The 23,713-nt window shown below is 43.4% G+C and overlaps 2 protein-coding genes across 2 annotated transcripts in view; one reads left to right on the forward strand and one right to left on the reverse strand.

Annotated features, from left to right (window-relative positions):
* Positions 1-1,071: 1,071 nt before the first annotated feature.
* Positions 1,072-4,837, reverse strand: ubxn2a (UBX domain protein 2A). The gene is made up of 7 exons (XM_088286502.1): positions 4,715-4,837; positions 4,358-4,411; positions 4,071-4,182; positions 3,885-3,994; positions 3,669-3,806; positions 2,623-2,784; positions 1,072-1,458 (listed from the first exon to the last, which is right to left on the reverse strand). Exons 2-7 carry the CDS (start codon positions 4,390-4,392, stop codon positions 1,278-1,280), a joined length of 738 nt encoding a protein of 245 aa, XP_088142628.1. The 5' UTR covers positions 4,393-4,411; positions 4,715-4,837; the 3' UTR covers positions 1,072-1,277.
* Positions 4,838-6,192: 1,355 nt separating this feature from the next.
* The window catches only part of atad2b (ATPase family AAA domain containing 2B), a 39,526-nt gene continuing 22,005 nt past the window's right edge, over positions 6,193-23,713 (forward strand). The window contains exons 1-24 of the mRNA XM_088286658.1: positions 6,193-6,358; positions 8,178-8,335; positions 8,643-8,674; positions 8,785-8,932; positions 9,701-9,800; positions 9,884-10,007; positions 10,085-10,228; positions 10,300-10,375; positions 10,462-10,563; positions 10,853-10,964; positions 11,038-11,153; positions 11,323-11,497; positions 11,569-11,657; positions 11,871-12,030; positions 13,540-13,630; positions 13,974-14,282; positions 14,402-14,558; positions 14,783-14,969; positions 15,046-15,231; positions 16,492-16,627; positions 18,258-18,454; positions 18,526-18,685; positions 21,553-21,675; positions 23,167-23,364. Coding sequence (XP_088142784.1) covers positions 6,260-6,358; positions 8,178-8,335; positions 8,643-8,674; positions 8,785-8,932; positions 9,701-9,800; positions 9,884-10,007; positions 10,085-10,228; positions 10,300-10,375; positions 10,462-10,563; positions 10,853-10,964; positions 11,038-11,153; positions 11,323-11,497; positions 11,569-11,657; positions 11,871-12,030; positions 13,540-13,630; positions 13,974-14,282; positions 14,402-14,558; positions 14,783-14,969; positions 15,046-15,231; positions 16,492-16,627; positions 18,258-18,454; positions 18,526-18,685; positions 21,553-21,675; positions 23,167-23,364 — 3,379 coding nt within the window. The 5' untranslated portion in view covers positions 6,193-6,259. The remainder of the gene's footprint in view (positions 6,359-8,177; positions 8,336-8,642; positions 8,675-8,784; positions 8,933-9,700; positions 9,801-9,883; positions 10,008-10,084; positions 10,229-10,299; positions 10,376-10,461; positions 10,564-10,852; positions 10,965-11,037; positions 11,154-11,322; positions 11,498-11,568; positions 11,658-11,870; positions 12,031-13,539; positions 13,631-13,973; positions 14,283-14,401; positions 14,559-14,782; positions 14,970-15,045; positions 15,232-16,491; positions 16,628-18,257; positions 18,455-18,525; positions 18,686-21,552; positions 21,676-23,166; positions 23,365-23,713) is intronic.

Consider the following 23,713-nt stretch of genomic DNA (forward strand, 5'->3'; position numbering starts at 1 on the left):
AAAATAGATTTGCATTTTTACTGTAATTTTAGTTTTATAGAAGAGGTACTAATTTAGCTGAATTGATTGCACAGCCCTATTCGGGGGTGTACATAATAAATGTCACCATGATTAATGGTGAAGCATCAATGGAACCAGTTCAAACCAGCATTGGTCCCTGATGGCTCACAACATGACAATCACATTTCCAGCGAGCTGCTTGCACAAGACGGAAGCCCAAAAATTCCCTTTGAAAAATTGGAGCTGTCAAATAACCCCAGACACAAATTCCAGACCATCCCCAGACAGTGACACTTGGGCTCACGTCAGTGGTACCTTGTACCTGTAATTAAGTAGCAGCAGGTGGAATGCAAACAATGAAGTTTGGCTTCATGTCGGAGGCAGTGATTCAGCCTTCAAAAGGCGTGAGCCTTGTGAGAAAAAAAGAAAACCTGGCAAAATTGTTCCCACATGCATCATTATTGAATTTGACAAATACGCAACTGTTAAATATTATTAAAAGTATCTTCGCATAGATAGCGCCTTTTAAGGGACTAAAACCACCAGCGACCACGTGACAAATTAGGATGCAAATGATATTTTTCCCATAGAGTCAATGTAATGACAAAAAAAGTTTCGATTATCCGTGACAAATTCAGATTAGAACAAATACCACCGCAATTTTCAAATTACAATGAGAACTCTTTCACATCTATGTGAGGAGCTAAAATTCCACACACAATCGCACTCCATGATGATGTTTTAGAACGCTTTCTTCTGGTTCTCCGCAGGGGGCTTTGACTGCAAAAACACGTCACAACACCCCTCAAACTCGGGATGTTCACCACACTGTCGCTATCATGACCTTGACCATCCACATCCGCTTAATCCCGTCTTGTGCGCATGCTCCTCGGGCGGCTTTTAAATATTGACGACGGATAATGGCTTTCGGCCCGGGAGAACGATGAGGGGGGAAAAAAATGGGACGAGTGGAAAAAGACAACGCATACAAGATTTCTTGTTTAAGTGAGGAACTGTCTTTCATCCCCCACATTCCCGAGGCGGTTATTGATGCAGCCAAACAATGGAAAATCCTCATAATTTTTTTATTTGATGGAAATTATGCAGGCACATAACATGATACATTAAAAAATGAGTCGACAAAAAAAAAAAGGCAAATATAAACCTGAACATGCAAGCAGTGTCAGCTTTGAAAAGTGCATAAAAATGGCGTTCACAGTTTGGGAAGACTTTTTTTTTTTTTTTTTGGTGCTGCTTTATGAAAGGGGACAGGTGGATTATGGCGCGAAGGGGGCGTGGGTGTTGAGGGGCCGCTGGACAATGACGGCGTTGGCCAAGTCCGCCGCTTCGAGGCTCAGATCTTTGTCGTGGAGCTCCCGCACGGGAAGCGACGTGGTCAGGACGAAGGGCGGGCAGCTCCTCTGGCAGCGCGACACAAACTCGTGAACGTCTACGATCCTGAGCGGGGAAAGACGAGAGTTCGGGGTTAAAAGATCGCAACAGTTACTTGGCCAATGCAGGGGAAATGTGAATACACCCCGGCGTACAATTTGTAATCGGACTGATTTTATGAGGAAAAAAAACAACCTCGCAGGAATAATTTAACAATAGTTGTAATATTTTGAGGGGAAAATATATCATTTTATAGGTATAAAGTTTACATTTTACCAGAATTAAATGCCATTATAAAATTAACATTATGGAAAATAAAAGTGGTAAATGTTATGAAAACCATGTCTAAATATTTAGACAATTTGTCACGATATTTTGAGAGTAAATATTAGAAGCTAAAATGGAAAAAGTGATAATAGTACTTGAAACAGTGATAACTTGCGGCGATAAAAAGTTAAGAATTTTTTATTTTACGAGACACGAGGAATTTTATAATAATTATGTCAAAATATTTGTAAAAAAGTTGGAATTTTTTGGGGAAAAATTCTGAATTTGGAAGAAAATTTATTTCTTAAAGTTAGTTATAGTGTTAAGGGAAATATGTTGACATTCCCCATAAATGTCCAAATTTACATTTCAAAACATCTGCATTTTATGCCACAAAAAAAAAAAATTGGGAAAAAAATGTTCAACTGTTTGAGCATAAAACTAAATTGTTGAAAAAACAAAGACGTTTTTTTTTTTTTTAACAGATAAAAAAATCAATTTAGGAGAAAAAGGTTTAAAAAAAAAAGTTCTCATTTTTCAAAAATATGGTCAGTAACTTACAGGTGTTAACTTCTTCCCACACAAACAAGTGACAGCTCATCACGCGCTCGCACAAAATTCAAGCGAGGTGTGTGTGTGTGTGTGTGTTTGTGTGAGGAGTGGAGGGTCTCCATTATTCATGAGCACCGGTGGCCTCCTGCTCACGCAGGAGGCTGGCCAAGGTCGGAGACAAGCTCTCTCCATCCTTGAGCTCCTCAACCCCATTACATAAACGCTGCATTGGGGGTTACGCAACCCATCCCCCTGCTGGGATTTGATAAACGGACTCCATCTCAGATTATGATTAGCGCACCAGACTAGCATGATGTAATCCAAACGAGCAGGAATCTTTTTTTTTTGTCATTTGAAGAGATTAAGACAAACTCCGTGGTTTTTGTTTGTTTGGTGATGTTGTATACTCACCGATGCGATAGGTTGAAGCGCTGCACCAGCCTGCGGCCGTCGGACAACCACAGCTGCAAAGAGGTGACGGGCAGGGCGTGGTCCAGGGTTACCATGGGGATGGGGGGAGATTCGCCGTCCTCATGCACCGATGGCGAGCGAGCCACCACTCGCGGCGCCACACTGCGGCACAGACACAGAGCGGAGATTAAGAACATGGCAGATTAAATCTTTATCTTTAATACCGATGATGATGATGATGATGGGAGGAGGAGAAAATTAAATCGGTGCTCTTTTGCAGCTCATCAGGGTGATGCCATGACCCGCTTTAATTGCTTTGGGTAGTGAGTGACCTCTTGTGGCGAGTTGTAGATTAGCCAGTGAAGATTCCAATGAATGAATTCATTCGTTCATTCTCAAATTTACTTTACAGGTTAAATTACATTCCCTATTGAATAAAATAATAATATATAATAAGAACTTTCCAGTGGAATATGATTGAATAAATTAAATTAAAAAGACCTATCCTTCATTAAAAGCGACCACACGGAGTGGGTGCAATGCACACAATATTACACCAAAATTCTAATTCTGAATTAATAATCAAATATATTTATTTTTTTAGAGTGATGTTAACTTAAAGGGTGAGTTTACACTCCTCAAAAATCAGCACAAAAAATGATTTACAACTCGTCGATTACGTCTTCTTTCTCTGATTGATTGATGATTGCTTGCTCGTCCTCTTTGGTTTCTAAAAAAAAAAAATCCAATTATAGGAACAAGATGGGGAGAGGAATTATTTATGGTTTGTTTTTGTTTGAAGTTTTCACATAGATGACAAAAAATGTTTTTTGGAAGGGGTTGCAAACTCCATCTTTAAGTAATTATTTTTCCTATCACCAGGTTCAACATTTCGCTCTCTGAATGGCAGACTGAAATTTTAAGTGTATTTATTTTTTTTTAAAGAAAATAAATATCATTTCTCTCATTTAAGCCTTTTTCATGATACCCTGATTACTATTTCATGCAATCTCTCCATTTTGGGGAAAGAGCCCCCCGCCCCTCACCTGCCAAGCCGGTATCCTCGCCCACTGAAAGGGTGGAAAACCTTCTTCCGGGGAACGTACTCCTCCTCCGTCAAATCCTCCACGTTGACCTCCAGCTCCTCCTCCTCTGCTCGGCTCTCCCACTCCGACGGAAGTTCCCTGCATTGAAGATCACAACGATAATGAAGATATTCACTTGAGGCTATCTTTAGAAATTGTGCGAAAATTTTAACTCACCCCCTTTTGATGGCATCCAGGAACTCCTGGTTTGCAGGGACTGAATAGCTGCGGAACTCCTGGTCGTTGACGGTGAAGCCGTCCTTCCAGAGGCGCACCACCATCTCCACCTCGGGATAAAAGCAGAAGCATCTTAATCTCCATGTGGATTCATATCACTAATTAATTCATCAATTAATTACTGACCTTGGACGTTTCTGAGGGATCATAACAGATCTTCTCCACCTCGTCCAGGAGGTCTTCCACAGAGAAGCTGCACCTCATCGGCATCTCCTTCTCATCATCATCGCTAGCAACCCTGTTCAACACAATATTATATTATAAAATCTCTTTTATTACACTTTAGGGCCATTATTGTGTGATATGTAAGGTACAACTTAAAGATTTTAAGACACTTTGCCATTCAATAGCAAAAGAAAGTATTTTCACAGTTTTGAGTGTTGTAGTTCCACGACAGCAAGCATTTTCTTTACCAAATGACATCATCCTCAGTGCCATTGTGTGTCATGTCGTCGTGTCTTGTCCATCTGAAAACAAAAACAAGTCATATAAGACAAGCACACTTTATAGAAGACCATTTACAATTTTTTTGAGTAATTTACGGCATCATGTATCTTGTCTCGTGTGTTTTTAACGATGCAACACTCGTCAACGATCAAAAAGGTCTAATGTTATTATTAATAAACATCGTAGGCTATCATTAATAACTAACATGGGCGCGAGTGACGTAACAAAACAACCCTGCACTGTAAAGATTTGACGAATATATTAAACAACAAAACCAAACCATATTCAAACATGTGGTAAACTAAGGAAAATTAATACTTTACCAGAATGTGTGAGTGTTGTAACAGCGAATCCGTGGATAAAACATCTGCAGCTGGATACTGGATCGGTTTACGGCAGCAGCTGTTTGACGTCAATACCACACCGTAAATTTGCTGGTAGTGTCGTAATGAGCTCCGTTCTCAGTTCGACTGTCGTAAACCTCATTAATGTCATATAATTGCTCTCTTTCTCTCTCTCTCTCTCTCTCTCTCTCTCTCTCTCTCTCTCTCTCTCTCTCTCTATATATATATATATATATATATATATATATATATATATATATATATATATATATATATATATATATATATATATATATATAACACACGTAGAAGGAGAAGTAATATAGCACATTGGTCAATAAAACAAACAATGGCCTGGAATAATAAATTGAAAATAATTAAAACACTGATTTTTCAGATTACATCAACCAAAAGAGAGATATATACTGTACAGAGTGTGAGTTAAGACCACATTGTCCAAAAGAGAGACAGAATGTTATGTAAAGGAAGAGAGCAAGAAAAATAAAAACACAAAATGAAAAAGGGAAAAAACTATGAAAAAAGTCATTTTAATGTTAAATCATTGTAAAACTTCTTGAGTCACCGCTTGACATCATCATGAAAAATATACAGTCGAGAAAGAAAGCAAGACAGAAACACAAAAGAGGTGGAGGGGGAAAGGGGAGGGGGATTTAAACAAATAAGAACTTGACTTGACAGCCAACTTTAGATAGGGACTTTGTGCTGGTGTGGACACTGTAGAGTGCCTCGTTGTTTGCCTTGAGTGTGCACACACATCACACAGAAAAGGATGAAGCCCGAGGAGGTAGGGGGGTTAAATCTGACTTGACAACCAACAGGTGGACAGGGGCTTCGTGTCACCTCCACAGGGAAATGCATTTTAATGTATCCGTTTTTGGTTGGTGCTTTATGAGTCCAAAACCGATGATTTAATCAACTGACTAGGGGTGCACCGAAATATGTTTGCTGAATCTGGCAGTGAAGTTAACATCAAAGCTCAGCGGATGCTGCGGTTGAGCGAATGCTTATGATACCCACCTTAAACATTTTGTCAATGCGGTGGGTCTTAAGTTACAAGTTTTTGAAACTGGTTTTGCTAAATACCCCCCACCCCCTTTTTTTCATACGGATGCCCATTTAATTTTTCATTAGAGGGTGGCCCCGGCACCCACGCCCCCTCGGACACTTCCTCTGCACGCCACTGCTCAGTGTTGTGTCACAGACTCTTCCCACTTCACGGGGACATTAATTACTAAACTTCCCCTCTTTCCACTTGACATCATAAAAGAGAAACATACTGTGTACAGAAAGAAGGGAAGAGAGCGCGAGAGACATAAAACAAACACACACGAGGGGGAAAGCGAGCGAGAGAGAGAGGGAGCATACGAGCTGCAGAGCGAGCGAGAGAGAGAGAGAGAGAGAGAGAGAGAGAGAGAGAGAGAGAGAGAGAAATGGCGCCTCGGTGCCGTGCTCTTTGAGCCAGTGTTTGGAGCCGGTTCGGGAGCCGTTTGAGTGAAACTAAACATGGTGAACACACGGAAAAGCTCGCGGCCGGGCAGCGGCCACTTCATCTCCTCCAGGACCCGCTCGTCGTCGAGGAGCGAGCGTAACACCGACGAACATGTAAGCCGGTTTCCCCCTTTCCCCCCCCGGTGAGCTAACACAGCTGCGGCTAATTGTAACTGTAGCCTTGGCCTGGGAAGGAGCTGCTCCCGCTTCGGGAGGCATCGTTACCCGGCGATATGACACCGCCGCCGGACTTGACACCCACCGGGCCACGCTTGCACGCAACCGAACAACTTAACATCGCGGTTTGTACGCTTGTCATTTCCAGCGAGTATCATTAAAAGGCGTTCAAAGCGGAGGCTAGCCGCGTTAGCTGCTAGCTTCAAGTTGAGTTCCCTTTGTGTTTGGCAGTTGGACCCGGGTGAGTCGCCTCGCGTTTGCTCGCTTGTTTTAGCCCCTCGCGTGAAGCCCACCACGGGGTTTGACAGAAGGGTATCACAGCGAACGTGTGTCCCCTTTGTGGGAGTATTTCACACTTTTATGAGTGTGTTAAAGCGCAAGCGGGGCTGGAGCTATGGCTAGCCCGACAGGGTAGCCTTGTGGGGGAAGGGATCACAACAGTTGGCTGGCTCACGTCCCGTATAAGGCAAGTCTGAACTTGGTGAACTCTACAGCGTTAATACTATACATTACCTTAATTAGTCAATATATGCTGGTTTAATGCTGGTACATATAATAAACTGAATCCAGTTGAGCTTGAGTTCCTTTGTGTGACAATAAAGCTGACTGACAGCAGCCTTTTTGTGTCACTCTGTCGAGTCAGAAAACCAAATTAAATAAGTGGCCTAATATAAATTAAAGCCACTTGAAACCTTAACGTGAGACAAACTGTACAACACGAGACTGACATAGATTAAAACCCAATGACAGATTAAAATCCAATGAAAGAAAACAAGTCAGTGGCACTTTATAGAGACATGCTGTACAGATGGAAAGAGGAAGACAAAAACACAGAACAAGGGTAAAAAAGTTGGTGTAAGAGCAAGCAATCACATTGCCCGAGTTACCACATCTTAAGAGAAACAGAAAGAAAGTGACATAGAATTTTCATATTTGAGCAATATAACCCAAAAGTGCTTGGAAGAAAGATTCCAATTCAACACAACCTTTAACACACACTACTGAACATCCGTCCATCATCTACTGCTTCTCCTCACAAGGGTCGAGGGGAGTGCTCGAGCCTATCCCAGCTATCTTCGGGCAGTAGGCGGGGGACACCCTGAACTGGTTGGCAGCCAATCGCAGGGTACACTTAGTCGAACAACTATCCGCGTTCACTCTCACACCTATGGGTAATTTAGAGCATCCAATCAACCTGCCATGTATGTTTTGGGGAAACCGGAGTACCCGGAGAAAACCCACGCTGGCACGGGGAGAACATGCAAACTCCACAAAGGAAGGCCGAAGCCGGGATCGAACCCACGACCTCCGCATTGCGAGGCCATCGTGCTAACCAGTCGGTACACCGTGCCGCCCACTCCTGAACATATGATCATAAAATGGCTTCAGTAATTGTAAGAATAAAGTATCTTGCCTAAAAATACCTGTTGACAGTGGCAAAAGTATCATTGAAAGTCATGGCAATCGTTTGGTAGCTTTGATTGCCTGAAAAGGTCGTGCAACAAATTAAGGGTGTCCTAATTATGTCCATGCTTGTTTCATTGATTGACTCATTTGCAACACAAAATATAAAGCAATGACTGAGGTCTATTTGTAAATTTTCTCTAATTATTTTTCTGACTTTTGTCATGCTTGGATGGCGCTTATGGGACTAATGTGTTGAGCAACCCTTTTAATTTTTTTATGGCTTTATGTTCATGATCAACAAGTGTCAACTGGCATTTTTTTCCACCATCATTGTCTTTTGCTGGACCAGAAGGAGACGACCAGTGATGTGAGCAGCCCGCGGCTCAGCCCGCCCGCCAAGCGGCCCCACAGGCAGATGGCGTCCGAACCCAGCTCCAGCGACACGTCCCCCTCGCCCCAGACCAAAGGCCAGCGGGTTAGCTGGGACATTCCCACCTACCGCACCAGGTTGGCTTGCTTAACGTTGTCTTGGGGATCTTTGTCTTCTGGTTGAAATTTCAGGATGAAACCGACCTTTACGGATGAACTAAATTTGAGGATTATGGAAATGTATTGTCAGATGGTTCAAACACGTGTTGTGAATGATGTCATTCAAGCAAACATGAATGTTCATTCAAAAATTTAGAGGTCAAGTTCATAGTGCATTTTGTTTATCCTGAAATTCCACCGAAAAGCCCAACACCAACTTTTTGCAAATGGTGTATCATGACTTCAGTGCAGCCAAACCTAATATCAAATGTTTTTTCACTTCTAGGTTGTCATCTCGTATCATGCAAAATGGCCACGGTAATATTATACACGCCAGTAAAGCTGAAAAAAAATTAATAATAAAAGCAATAAATGAGAATGCCTTATTTAATCAGTTGTGTGTTTTTGTTTTGCCATTGACGTCGCAGGCCACATGGGCCACCGGAAGGAGGAGTTGGGCCAGGGCGACCACTCGCGCATGAACGGCCACGTGGAGCTGAAGAGGAGCTGCCGTGTCAGGAAGAGCCAGTTTGAACACCTCAACCAGAGCCTGCTGTTTGACCAGCTGGTCAACAGGTGAGCAGCCGGGCACAAACCCCCCCACCCACCTCCTGGTGCTTTGGTTACTGTCACGATAAGAGCGCCAATCGCCAATCCTTTGCCGCATGATGTAGCAGGAAAATCTAGATGTATATTCTTTAGGTTTTATTTTATTCCAAGCAGTGTTCACCAGATCTTGGCAATGTTGTCATGCACGTTTGTTCCGCATCTCATTCTGGGTCTGGCTCCGGATAGTTCTACCCCAGAAGAATGTTAACGTGGTAGACATGTAGCATTCACATAGCATAACATGTTTATATGTATACATGCATGCGCCTGCATGTGTGTTGAGCATAAACATATTTATTTATTTTTTTTAAATGGCGCCTGTCCTCATCGGGAGCCTATCACCGTCGAGTATGGGTGAAAGGCCGGCAACATCGTGGACTGCTTGCACATCTATAGAACATTTTAATTTCGATAATCTGATATACATGTTTTGTGAATTTGGGAGGAAAAAGTTGAATTGGAAACAGGATTCAAACCAAGGACCTCATTGATTGTGAGGTAGACGTGTTAACCAGTACGATGCCATGGCTGTCATTTTTATGTAAAAACCTTCCAAAAAAAGTCCACACTCATAACCAACCGTTCTTACTTTTTCTTACTTTATCTTTAACTTCCAACATTTTCGTCCAAGCTACAATAAAACCTTCCAATTCCCAAGTCCCTTTTTGTAACGCCTCCAAGAATCCCCCTCATAGTAGCTTTCAATCTATCACTTTGTTTTTGATAATTGTGCAGCACGGCTGAGGCCGTACTCCAGGAGATGGACAACATCAGTAGCATCAGGCAGAACCGCGAGGTGGAGCGCCTTCGCATGTGGACCAGAGACACAGAGGAGGTATGGGGTAAAAAAAACCAAAAACCTTTTCTATGAAGTTCCCCAACGAAATCTTGCCCACTGTGATCTGATATTTCTACCAGGAAAACATGGACATGTACTCTCGCGTGAAGCGGAGGAAGTCCATGCGCCGCAACACGTTCAGCCTGCCCACGCATCATAAAGCCATGAGTAAAACGGAGGAGGAAGAGGAGGAGGGCACGGAAGGTGAGTTCCTGACTCAGGCAGGCTATCTCTTTATGAATCAGCCGAGTCATACCGGGAAAATGTCTGAAAACGTTCAGAGTCTCACGGGGAGGAAGAGGAAGAGGACGCTGAGGACGAGGATGACGAAGGGGATGAAGCGGAGGAAGCAGGGGAGGAGAACGACAGGCCGTACAACCTGAGACAGCGCAAGACTGTGCAGAGATACGAGGCGCCCCCGATTGGTAAATAGGATTTTTATTGTCTTTTTGACAAAAGCAAGTGGCGACCGTTCCAAATCATTTCATGTCCTCAGAACCAGTGAACAGGAAGCAAAGCAACCCCACACTGTTTGACACCCACAGATCGCCAGCACGAAGAAGCCATATACGGTGAGTAGTGCTAAATGCGATGCTAGCTACATGTACCAATCCAAAGCCAACTTTATTCTTTCATTTATTTATTTATTTATTTTAAGGATAAAGAAGCACGCCATCCACAGCAGCGACACAACCTCATCTTCTGATGAGGAGCGCTTTGAGAGAAGGAAAAGCAAGAGCATGACTCGGGCCAGGAACAGGTGATAAGATTTTTTATTTTGCGGCATTTTCACTGTACGTGTTGTGCTTCAATTGTTACAGTACACACAATAATCTGTGCGTCTTTGAAAGTGGTTGGCAGTAAATGAGTCAACTCATTTAGTTCAAACACTCGCGGGCACGTTTAATTATCAGAAAGTGTCAGGAAGAGCCAATTAAGATTGTATCTCTCTTAACCAATTTTATGCAGCATTTGTGACAGTTACAAAACCAAGAAAAAAATTCATCAATAAAATTGTAGCTTGTCTCCTGACCACGTCTGTCTTGCAGATGTTTGCCCATGAACTTGACAGCGGAGGACCTGGCGAGCGGCGTCCTGCGCGATAGAACAAAAGTGGGCGCCAGCCTGGCTGACGTCGACCCCATGAACCTCGACACCTCAGTGAGTGGCGCCGTGTCCCGCATGAGACCACTTTGATACCTTGCCGTTGCAAAAGTCGCGTCCTCTCCTTCAGGTGAGATTTGACCAAGTGGGTGGCCTTGGGAATCACATCCAGTCCTTAAAGGAGATGGTGGTGTTCCCACTTCTTTATCCGGAGGTCTTTGAGAGGTTCAAGATTCAACCTCCACGGTCAGTCAAATGTATTTTCAAGATAATCTTGTCATGACAGGTTTGGCGCTGCTGTTTTGGTTAGAAATGCAGTTGGACTGGCTCGTCCGCCAACTCTTATTGATGGCATCAAAAACGCCGGCAATTTTTTTTTTTTAAACTGATTCTGATTCTGATGTCCTATCCGCAGGGGATGTTTGTTTTACGGCCCGCCAGGGACTGGAAAGACACTGGTGGCACGAGCCTTGGCCAACGAGTGCAGCCAGGGCGAGCGCAAGGTTTCCTTCTTCATGCGCAAAGGCGCCGACTGCCTCAGCAAGTGGGTTGGCGAATCGGAGCGCCAGCTCCGCCTCCTCTTCGACCAGGCGAGTCACATTTTGTTGAACCCACTTCAAAGAGATGGTTGCCGGTTTTAAATGTTGTTAATGATGATCAGGCGTACATGATGAGGCCGTCCATTATCTTCTTTGACGAGATTGATGGCTTGGCTCCTGTTCGCTCCAGTAGGCAAGACCAGATACACAGGTAAAACAACTTTATGGTGATGTCCTTACAGAACCTGAAAATGATCCTCTGGCTGTTTTTTTTTTAAATTCTGACTGACGCGGTAGAACAAAACCTTCCAACCCTGTACCAGCCTAAAGTTACACAATGCAAAGCCTTTCCATGAAACTGTCCTTGTCCCATATTCTGATCGGCTTTCATCCCCGACTTTTCTTTTTTTTTTTTGTGTGTCAGTTCCATTGTGTCCACTCTGTTGGCCTTGATGGACGGTTTGGACGGCCGCGGGGAGATAGTGGTCATCGGTGCTACTAACAGACTTGACTCTATCGACCCGGCGCTGCGGAGGCCCGGCCGTTTCGACCGGGAGTTTCTGTTCAACCTGCCCGACAAGACGGTGAGAGATGCTGTGTTGGCATGAAGAGTCCGAACGAGATGCCCATTATAACCTGCCAAAAATGTCTTTCATCTCTGTGGTGGCAACCACTGCACAACACAAAAGGTTCATGTCTCTTAATTGCAGCGTTCCTACCTCCTCGCTCTTTAAAACATTGCACACGACCCAGAAATAGTTCTCAGGCAGCGCCACCGTATTAAGGAGCGTCTCAGTTGTCTGAGACGCGCCTTGAGGTGCATGTGTCGAGCATCAGGAAGCTTCCAACGGGCTTGCTTAAATTTAGAGACCTCTGATGTACCTCCGGGGTGACGTATGAAAACGGGCGTGCACCAGGAGGACCATTTTAATTGTTATAATCCGTGTTTGTGGAATTTATTGATTTATTTTAAATTGAATACACATATTTTGCTGAGTGTTCTATTTGAGGCAGTACCTGATACCAAAAAGACTTGATTGCATTGGCTCATGCTTATTACACTGTACTAAACCTGTTTTGAAGCGCTTGTCCTTCCTTCTCCAAAATCGGGAAGTGTAACGATGTGCATATTTGACGTGAATTTTATCCCACTTGCAAAACATGAAGCGGACATTTGTGATGATAGCAATACTTATGACATGCGAATGGTGCATTTGTGACGCGCGTAAATGATGCAACGTCTTCTGAAGAAGACATCGCCATGAACGGACGACATTAAAGCGTGATCGCCTGCCTCATTGCCCCAAAACGTTTTTTTTCCACCTCAAGCCTTCGTCAATGTCCTCCATCCTCAATGGAATTTCTGGTGAGAGGTGGTCGCACATAAATAGAGGAGCAAGGACTTAGAAACGAGATCCGCCCATATCAATTGGTGTTTAAATTTAAATTCGTACATGGCAGCCTAAGGCGACGAGGATTTGATTGGTGATCCCTGATCTTAACATTGCAGACAGTTACACCAGCGAGCTTGTCACAATTTTAAAAAACATGGCTTTCGTGCAAATAAAGGGCCCTCTGGACACATTCGAAATCAGTTCAGCCGTCTGAATCTCACAATAGTGAAACCTTGGCCGAGTTAGGCTCTCCAATCCACAAAGTGTGATGAAAGACGATGAAAAGCCTTATGTACACAATAGCGAGCGCGCTTGCTTCTCGACGTCTGCCCATCAAAGCCGAGTCCTCCGCGGGTGACGCAACGCGCTCAACTTCAGCGGCAGCGTAGCTCACCTCCGATCTTGGTGCCGCTTTCTGTTTTGAAATGAGAGCTCGAGCAATCCTCCCCGTGTTTTACTTGTGATGAAACTCTGCCATTGTGGCCCTCTTTTATTCTGGCGTTTCATTCAGCATGCCAGACAACTTTCTTAACTCCTGACTATTCCTGCAATTGGATGATATAATCGTTAATCAGATAATAGTAATACGATTTCAAAAGTGTCTTTCTTTCTTTCTTGTGTTTCAGTCAGACTTAAGTCATGGTGCTGTTACTTGCTTGAAGGTATTTTATTTTATTTTTTTTCTTAATCTTCTTACAGGCTCGAAAGCACATCTTGCAGATCCACACACGGGACTGGAACCCCAAATTGTCTGAGCCATTTGTCGATGAAATTGCAGAAAAATGTGTCGGTAAGAAACTCCCCGAAATCATTCATGTCACTTAGACAATTTGCAGTTCTATGGATGATCAAACTTTATGCTTGGAATTAAAAAAACAAATAACTGTCCTACCAGTGCCAAGGGGTTTAACTGTTGTTAATGTTCTTGATTAATGTCACCACATAAGACAATGAGCAAATTCTGTGTGATTTTTTAATTTATTTTTAAGCGTGCCAATGTCACCTTGCCCAAAAGTGGCTCTCAAATAGTGGGGCGCTTCCATTTTCAGATTCATGATGACTGTATGAACCTTTTTGAATAATTATTGTCACAATCAAAGCAATTGTTGAATCGTCCATTTGTCCCGCTGCAGGCTACTGTGGCGCTGACATCAAAGCACTTTGCACAGAGACGGCGCTGGTGGCGCTGCGCCGCCGCTACCCCCAGATCTATGGCAGCAGCGTCAAGCTAAAGCTGGACGTGGCCTCCATCGTGCTGGGGCCTACCGACTTCTGTCGGGCCATGAGGGCCATCGTGCCGGCCTCCCAGAGGGCCCTGGCTCCCCCGGGGCGAGGGCTGTCGCCCGTCCTCAGGCCCCTGCTGGCCGGCGCCTTCTCTTTGGTGCTCAATGCTCTCCTCAGAGTCTTCCCCCATGCTCAGTGTGCTGACAGGGACACGCACGGTAGGCGGAAATAACCATGCCTCACCTCTTGGCAAAGATGTACTTAATTATTCTGCCGACAGACTATTTCCGACATTGTTTTTTGTGTAACTTGGCTTACGCGTGTGCGTGTGTATTAGGCGGCGACAATCAGCTCCTCGAAGAGGAAGTGTACAGCGACGATGACAACGAGGACACCGCCACTTCCATCTACGAAGTCCAACCTGCCTCATGCCCCATCAGTCCATCAGCATCATCTGACTCCGCCATGTGCAGGCCTTTTATTCATTGCTCTTTGTGAGTCGAAGTCAAGCCGATAAACATAAATTCCATTTTTGCCCCTTATTTTTATTTGTTTGCTATTTGCAGCAGGACTCGTTTTCTTTCCACCACCAATAACAAGGATTTACTAAATCCATTTGTTTAAATAGACAGCGGTCCAAGAACAATGCTATCTGCCTGATCTGAACGGTGTTCTCCTTGGCAGCTCCGAGTAATGAAGGGGTCTTTTCTTCTTGCAGTTCCCCCCACCAGCAACCCACAGCGTACCGGCCCCGTCTGCTCCTGGCCGGCTCCCCGGGCTCGGGACAGAGTTCCCACCTGGCCCCTGCCTTGCTGCACCACCTGGACAAGCTGCCAGTGCACCGCCTGGACTTGCCCACCCTCTACTCCACCAGTGCCAAGACACCGGAGGAGTCTTGTGCTCAGGTAACACACATACATAGTCACATAAGCGAGAAAATTCCCAGTGGAATCCTCGATTAGTTTTTACCCGTACTTTCAGGTTTTCCGTGAGGCCTGCCGTAGCGTCCCCAGCGTGGTGTTTGTCCCGCACATCTCTGAGTGGTGGGAGACTGTGAGCGACACGCTGAAGAGCACATTCCTCTCCCTGCTTTTGGATGTGCCCTCCTTCTGTCCCGTCCTCATCCTCGCCACCGCCGAGACATCCTACTCACGGCTCTCCGATGAGGTGAGAACACGGCAAGATTGGCTTGGCTTTAAGCTCGTGGATAGAAAGGCAAAGCTTTGTGGTTGTTTTAAGTCTTTTTATGTTTTGTTTGGCAGTGAACTACTTATGAGTGGCAATACTCATCTTGTAGCCTTTTTTTTTTTATAAGAATTGTTTGCCAAAGTGCCACTTGTTGTGAAGTGAGTCTCGTTGAGTTCACTTCCCCCCTAGAGCGCTCGCATCAAGTATACACTCGCAAGTTGACGCACAAAAAATGGCCAGAACAACATTTCATATTTTGAAAACCTCCTAAGATGAGTCTCACTTGGATGTCAAGGCCCCGCTGTACATCACACAGAATGTTGCCACTTATTCCCACAGAAATCCTTTAGTATTGTGGTTCGCTTGATTCGCATGAAAGGTTGAGTTGGCCACGCACTGGTTCTTCACTTATGACTCTGATGCGGCCATTTTTTTGCGATCTTTGTGACATACTGACGCTGATGACACCATTTTGCAGGATCCCAGTGTGACCAGATTATCTCTTTTTTTTTCCACAGCATCCATCAGAGGGCATTTTCTGGAATTACCACTACCGGTGTCTTAACACACTTTTTCTGTATATGATAAAAAGTCCCTCATGCTCATTCACTTGTTTTCTCTCACCTGAGCTGCAAGTAATCCAATTTAGAGGCAACTCACTCGGGCTTCCTCTTCCCTCCTTTTATTTGTTTGATGAACAACTGGAACGCGAGCTCTGACTCCACCACCATTCGGATACCACAGTAGTCCAGCATTACTCATGATGACATTCAGACGCTTACGCTCTGCATTAATCCAGATATCATTGGTGTCACGCCAGTAGAACAGGTGTTAAATTACACACAGTCATGCATTATTCACCAACGCCACGTGCCCGCACCATGCAGACTTTATCACCATGAGCAATAGCCAGCGTCATCACTCACTTTCCTCTGCGCAGCTACATCATTCCCCTCGAATTTACCCCCGTTTCTCCTCCGTTTTTAAAAATGATTACCAACCTCCGTCCGACGAAAGATTCGAGAAAGACCGAGAGGCCATTCAAACGCGTCAAGCGATAAGAGTAAGGATTGATGAGAAACAGAAAGAGGAGGAAGAAGAACCTCTGTCAGCAAAATAGCTTCCCAAGAGGGTGCAGCCTTAACTCCAAAGCATAGAAGCGAGCAATTTAAATGCAACTTTTGGGATTGTGTTGCCTTTAAAATTGATTATTATATTTTTAACATTTTTTCTTTTTAGGTGAGGAGTATGTTCCAGAAGGCCTACGGGGAGGTGGTCACGCTGCAACATCCGGGCGAAGGAGAGCGGCGGAGCTTCTTCTCCGACCTGCTGCTGGTTCAAGCGGCCAGAGCTCCACCACGCCTCAGGAATACAGGTACATAGACATAAGTATTGGTACACCTGGACAATTTGTATTTGGAATTATTCTCATGGGAAATTATCCCAAAATAAACAAGTTCCATGGCCAAACTCTTGCCATTAAACCATTAAGTGCGTTGGCATGTTGCGGGTATAATTCACCCTTGTTAAAGATTACAATTTGTGAAAGCAAATTAATCATGTAAAAAGTTGAATAAATACATGTCAATGTTTAATTACACCTGTATTTATTTATTGAACCCAATTTAACACAATTTGATTAACTTAATCATCCCATGGATATGATCGGTGTGATGTGTATTAACCACTATGCGTGTAAAGCATTGCTTATAATAAAATATTAAAGCAATAACTATGATGTGCGAGAGATGCATATTTAAAGTGACAAAAATGCAAAACAGTGTAAACTCGATTTTGTGCAACAGAGGCATATGAAAGCAAAAGCTGGACCCCCCCAGAACTTGTCCTTTTGGTGCTCTGTCATCAGAGGTCGTTCAAACTTAAGTTTTATGCCAAGAAGCATATTTTCCCCTCAAAATTTAGTTTACTGGCTTTAAGCAATTATGGAGGTCGCCAAAAGATTGGAACGCTGGCCCCTGACACCCGAAGGAAATGAAGCTGTGGACATTGGCTCTAGAGGGCAGTGTTGGTCTGCATGTGTTTCTTCCCCCACTTCAAACCTAAAATATGTACCTTCAGCTCCAAGCAGAGAAGCACACATTGAGCCAAATACGTGTGTAGGCCTCATTCATATTCTGTTTGCATATGTACGAGCTAAATATTTGGCCTGCGAGGTGAATTACGTGGCTGGGAGATATGCACGAATGTAAATGTTTCCTGGGTTAAAATTGCCTTCTCACTTCCCCGCGGTGCCCCCCTATCACATCCTCATCCCAAGCATTAATCTGTCCTCTGCCACTGCCCCGCTCCTTCATTGATGTGCTATATGGGATCCCCCAGACCACCTCCTCTTCATCGATTCAAGGCTGGGGTCCTCTGCTCCACTCTTCGGGGGTCTGACTTCCAGCAGGAATAAAATCGGTGGGAAGGGAAGCGGCTCGCGAATGCTGGAGCTATTAGCCTTAATTAGAGTCAGGGAACGCTCGTGATGGAGGAGCGGTGCGAAGCCGCCGGGGCTTCCTAAGCATGTCTCATCTGCCTACTGATGCAGCCTGGGCAGCGGACATTGGCTTTTCCTTACTTCGCGTAATCACTCTATACTTCAACATCATTTATTCAGAGCAGGGGTGTGTGAACCTTTGCGCTCCAGGGCCGTATTTGAGTTTTAAAATGGATAGATTGATCTGGTCATTCGCACACGAGGTGGAAAAATAAGTATGTATGCATGTTAAATTATGAAATATTCATAAAACTGTATTATTGCTTCACTTTTAAAAATGAGTTTATTAAGGAACAATTATTAATTCATGTTTTTGACTCACTGCATTTTTCAATATACATAAGCACAGCTTTTGAATGGAAGATTAATATGACGTGGTTAATCTTTGCTTTTAACATTGTAACAAGTGTGAGTGAGAAATTTCAAAACAGTCTTAACTCTATCAATCCCTGCTTGACTCTTTTAAGAGCGGTTTGCCGTTTTTTGCCTTTTGTCCCTGGTCTAGAGCGGCGGTGCGAGGAGGTGCTGCCGGTGGCCGACGCCCCGGGCCCCAGGGTGCTGTCTGCTGAGGAGCAGAGTCGCCTGGCGGAGCAGGAGGAAAACACGCTACGGGAGCTCCGGCTCTTTCTCAGGGATGTGACCAAGCGGCTGGCCACTGACAAACGTTTCAATATCTTCAGCAAGCCCGTCGACATCGAGGAGGTGAGGACAAAAAAAAAAAGCAGGGATTTTTATTCGTAATTTTGTTCACAATTTCATTGCGCATCTGTTAGGTGTCGGATTACTTGGAGGTGATTGGACAGCCCATGGACCTGTCCACCGTCATGACCAAGATTGACAAGCACCAGTACTTGACGGCCAAAGACTTTCTGGTGGACATCGACCTTATCTGCAGCAATGCACTAGAGTATAATCCTGACAAGGATCCTGGAGGTAAGACGAACTACATGATCACATACATAGTGTTTTTCTTCTATTTTTTTTTCTTTTCCCGTTTTATCCTGGCTGCTCCATGGTTATCACCTTTCTGCTGATATATTCACCAACACTCCTCTGGACCTTTTGTTCACAGTTTTATATATTCAGATGCAGCTGTAATCTGCTGCAGGGATTTTTTTTTCAAAGTACCATTTTTACAAAGGTCAAACAAGGACCATAAACCGGAAACACGGTTATAAAAAAGTAGTTAGTATCGTATTATAGTACGTAATCAATCAAAAAAAAGTACTTTTCTAACATGTAATGGATGTGATTAGAGTTGTGAAGTGGAATGTATTTAAGAAATGTATTTAAATCAGAATACCATTAGACATTTTAAAAATGCATTATAAATGCACAAATACATAAAAAATATGCAATTACTGTAACGAGTTCTTCACCATGGCCTTCTTTGGTTATTCTTCACATATTTAAATCATTGATGAAGACGAATTCTGTCGATCTTGCAAAATGAATTATTGATGAATGGCGTCGTTAAGGCAAAATGCAGTATGCTCTGCCACCTGTGGAGGTGCCGGTTTGTCCACATGAGTTGAGCATAGTTTGCAGAGTTGTTGACAAACTGAACTAAAATTATTTTAAATTTGTAAATAAATCATAATGTACCCCATGGTTAGATGTCAGCTTGTATGATGTTATCTTTCTTTGTGATTATGTCAGGATTTACGCACGTTTTAAAATGGTGACAATTTATTTTATTTCTTTTGACATTTTGAATCAGTTCTAAAAATGGTGCTAGATTAGTTATTGACAACCGAAAAACACACACGGCTTCCCTTAATCAGTCCGATGGTTTGCTTCTGTAGTTATATCGCGCTCCATTAGTGATTGAGTGTGTAAACAAACAAAAAAATTTTTTAAAAATCTAATGACTTATTAAGTGAGCCTACAGGCGCGGTAATTACAAAAGCTCCAAGCGCCTTTTTGTACACGTCGGAAATTCAAATGAAGAAAGTCACTTCCTCGCTTCCCCGTTTGCCATGTAGAAAATGAGGAAGGCTTGCATATGCATGAAAATTTAATCTCGTCTCTTGTCTCACCGCTAGAATTGATTCCCCCCCACACCCCCTTTTCTTTCCGTCTTGAGCGCCCGGAACATCACAGAAGACAAATGTATGCACAAACATTGAAAGAGGCCTGTTGTTTGCTGACACATTCATCCGTATTTTGTGTATGCTGGTGAAAAATGTCCACGCTGGCTGAAAGAGAACATTAGTGACGGTGGCGGAACAGAATGTTATGAATTGAAATCAGCGTACAGCGCAAGTAACTATTTTAATTCTCGCTTCGTCCGCGATGCTTCATGGGAAGCGGTATTCTGCCGGGCTAAATGAATAAATTATATCGTGCCGTCATTTGTCCGCATGCGGGGGTATCTACCAAAGATAAACTCAAAGGGAGAAAATGCAATTAGACTGTTTTATAATGATGACGAACCAAGCCTTAATCCTGTGTACTGTGGCCCGGTCTTGGTACAATTAAGCCTCTAATTATGATGGTGAAGCTGTCAGTTGCTCGTTGGTGCCCTGTTTCTCTTGCGTCTAAACGGAAAAAAATAACCCAACAGCGCTGTATTATGTGATTGTAGAGTAGTCGCTCATTTACCAAAAAAGTACCCCGCTAAGTAGCGACCATATATTTATTTATTACTGTATTTTTCCGACTGTAAGTCACACTTTTTTTTTTTTTTTCCTCTCCAATGATTGGCTGGTCCCGTGACGTATACTCAGGTGCCACTTGACTGGTCGGACTGGTCCCCCTTCCATGATCATGTTGACTTATTGCGGTTGGCAAATATTTTTGGTGCCTTTCCGTCTGCCAAAAGAAGGCTGAAAAAGTAGTTGTGCCTGATGCACTGTGCTCCGGCACTCTGAGCGTCTTTTCGACCACGCCCACGATTCTTCGTCATTTTATTGGGGATTGTCCAATTTAAGTAGAATATATTACTAATTAATCAACACAAAGAAAATCTTTCACCATAAAGCAAAGAGGTGAGCTCCCAACAGGGCAAATGTCATTAAAAGCCTCCGAAAGGCCTTTTTTTTTTTTTTTTTTAAATGTATGCACTCTCTCTCTCACTCACTCTCTCGCACTCTCTCACTCTCACTCCCCCTCCCACACTCCCTCCATCACCATTACGCCGCCGCCATCCAATTAGACAAATGCTGGCAGATTGCTACCCCTGCGCTGCCGCTCCCTACCTCCGCCTGTCTGTAATGAGAGGCAGCCTGTTTACAGTGGATACGCTTTTAGTCTCACTCTTCAGCGTGCCCCTTCAGTCACACAAAATGGGGGATTAATGATGCCTGGGGACATCACAGAGACACGGTGTTCTGGAGAACACTACTTTTTTTTTCCGGCCTAAAATAGGGAGTCAAAAAACAAATTAAGTTTTTCCAGACACAGTAAATTGCCACATATTGGAGCAAATTCACACAGCACTTTATTTTGTGCATTTTTTTGTGCTCGTTCTGGAATTCACTCAGATGCCATGAGATGCTGCCAAAGCCCTTTCTAAATAGGTGTCATGAAAGTATATTCAGAGTGCCACCACATATTTGCAAGCTACTAATATTACTGTGGCATCCTGTTCTGGAAGGAGCAACACAGTGACCATTGAAATGAAGCATGAAATAATGATACAAAATAAATACAAAAAAACCCCAAACTTTTTTGGTATGTTTTTTTTTTTTGAGGGGCTGGATCAGATTTATGATATTTCCTGGCATTTGATGCCAGGGCTTCATCAATTCAATTAGTGTACAAAACGTGAAGACGCATGATTTTCTCTTGTTTCTTAGACAAAGTGATCCGGCACCGAGCGTGCAGCCTCAAGGACACAGCGCACGCCATCTTCGCCTCTGAGCTCGACCCCGAGTTCGATCGCATGTGCGAGGACATCAAGGAGGCAAGCAGGAAGAAGGGTGAGAAACTTTTGACATTTTTACTTTTTATACCAAATCCCCAAGATCGAAGACAGACTTCCTAGAAAGTAGATAGGGATCCTTGGTTGAAGGTGGTCTTGACAGATAGTTCACCCGAAAAGTATTCATAGCGTTCAACTTTTTCCACAAAACTGCCCAAAGATCGGTGAATCAAACTATTAAGTTCTTCCGGTGCACAAGACTTTCGACAGCAGATTTGCTTCTGATTCGGCATGATCAATCCTACATGCGAGGAAGTTTATTTTTTAATTTTTTTTTTAAATGGATCCTGTCTTCAGTCAGTGTTGATACGCAAGTGATTCAAATTTGGATCTCAGCTTTTTTCTTTTGTTGGTTCTTTATTGTGTACGTAATAGTTACAGTTAATCTACACCATTTCCGATTGTCTTATTTCAACCCGCAAATCTTCTGTGTAATTTACGATAGCCTTTTTTTTTTTTTTTTTTAAAGCTGTGCAACTGTGGGCGGCTTATTGAAGGGAGTCTTATTATTGTATGCGAGGCATGTGACTGGTGCGCATTGTATACAATGTGATATTCCGGACCTCGGCCTTGTGAGATTTTTCTGAATTGGGCCTCTTTATTGCTCAATTGCAAACCCATAACCTTGACGTCTTATTGACTACCAACTTGAGCCCTAAAGCTGCGGTTGCGCCACATCCGACTGTAAGTCTACTCTGTCTTGTTTGATTATACCCTTTTTGTGAACTTAACACTCATGATGCGCCATGAATATTGCACGAGCCAGAGGTCAGCCTCTGAATGTAGGAATGTAGCGCTTTTAAATATTTCATCCTTTAGTCAAGGTCTTTTTATAAAGCTATCAATTATCGGAGGCATTTGCATGGCATTCGGGTTGCAGCTAACTCCGAGCGGCATGTCTGGGGACTTGTCTGACTTGAGAAAGTGAATGAGAGGTGATAAAATAAACGTGAGAAATGAAAATGTTGTTATTCCGACGGCTTCAATAGACCGACTCCACCTCAGTTTTTAATGTCATGTAACACTCAAGCTGTCAGTGTAAATTAGAAGGCCAAAGCACTTGCTCGTTAGATGCCACCATGTTTGGATGTTAAGTTTGCCGTTGATATTCCGCAGGCAAGTCAAACGACAAAGACTATGGCAAAAAAAAAAAAAAACTGCAATGTTTAAAAGAATGCTCCCAAATTGTGCAGATTTAAAATATTACTGCCCCCCAAATTTGCACAGGACTACATAGAAGAAAATGTATAAATCCACTTGCGTGATAGAATTTGGTGGACTTGCGTATCAAGACAGGGATGCATGAAAAAGCCTCATCACCCGCCATTTTGGTTTGCAGCTGCCGTTTTTCGGTCAATTTGGCTGAAATCAGTCTCTTCTTTCCATTTCCCTCTAGTGATTGATACTAATGTAATGCCACTCCTCTGCATAAAGACCAATATACATGTATAGTTTACTTCCTAACCTAATCTTCTGTTGTGATGTGCAGACCAGCAGACGCCAGCGCAGCCTGCAGCAGCAGCAACGCCAGTGGTTGCAGCATCAGCGTCAACGACAGCATCACCATCAAAAGCAGCAGACACTCCTCCGAGTCATCCCGGAACCAGGAGGAGCCACGGTGCCACGGAACAGCAGAGCAAGGCCAGCAGTCAGGGCGAGGCCTTTGAGAATAAACCATGCACCCCCAGTGAGTACCGCAAGAAAATGCACACAGAAGTAGTTTGTGATATGTCAAGTGTAAAAATAAGAGCTGCTATTTTTGTTGGAACTTGAATGAGTGACATAAAGGTCAGTCAAATTGCAGATTTTTTTTTCTTTTCGTTTTTTTCCTGTAAGGAAGTGTTCTCATTTATTTGAATGAATGTCTTTCAAAAAGCAAAATTTATCTGAGTACGGTGAATTACAATGCCGACCTGGCAGCAAACAGCAGAGTAAAATAAAGGAAATACAAAGAAAACAAAACTGTATGATACATTACATAATTCCGTAATATGTTAGATTTTATAATTGCGTGTGGTGAATAAAGGGTTCAAAAC

This window comes from Idiotropiscis lumnitzeri, chromosome 21 (genome assembly GCF_059441095.1).
Source record: "Idiotropiscis lumnitzeri isolate Australia: NSW breed Sydney's pygmy pipehorse chromosome 21, RoL_Ilum_1.0, whole genome shotgun sequence".
In the NCBI taxonomy this organism is placed as follows: Eukaryota; Metazoa; Chordata; class Actinopteri; order Syngnathiformes; family Syngnathidae; genus Idiotropiscis; species Idiotropiscis lumnitzeri.

Excerpts from the sequence above, each read along its gene's own strand:
- ubxn2a (XM_088286502.1), bottom strand. The coding sequence starts at position 4,392 with ATGACACACAATGGCACTGAGGATGATGTCATTTG. Across the intron at positions 4,183-4,357 it reads ACTGAGGATGATGTCATTTG|GGTTGCTAGCGATGATGATG; the intron begins GTAAAGAAAATG and ends TGTGTTGAACAG. Across the intron at positions 3,807-3,884 it reads CTGGATGCCATCAAAAGGGG|GGAACTTCCGTCGGAGTGGG; the intron begins GTGAGTTAAAAT and ends TCTTCAATGCAG.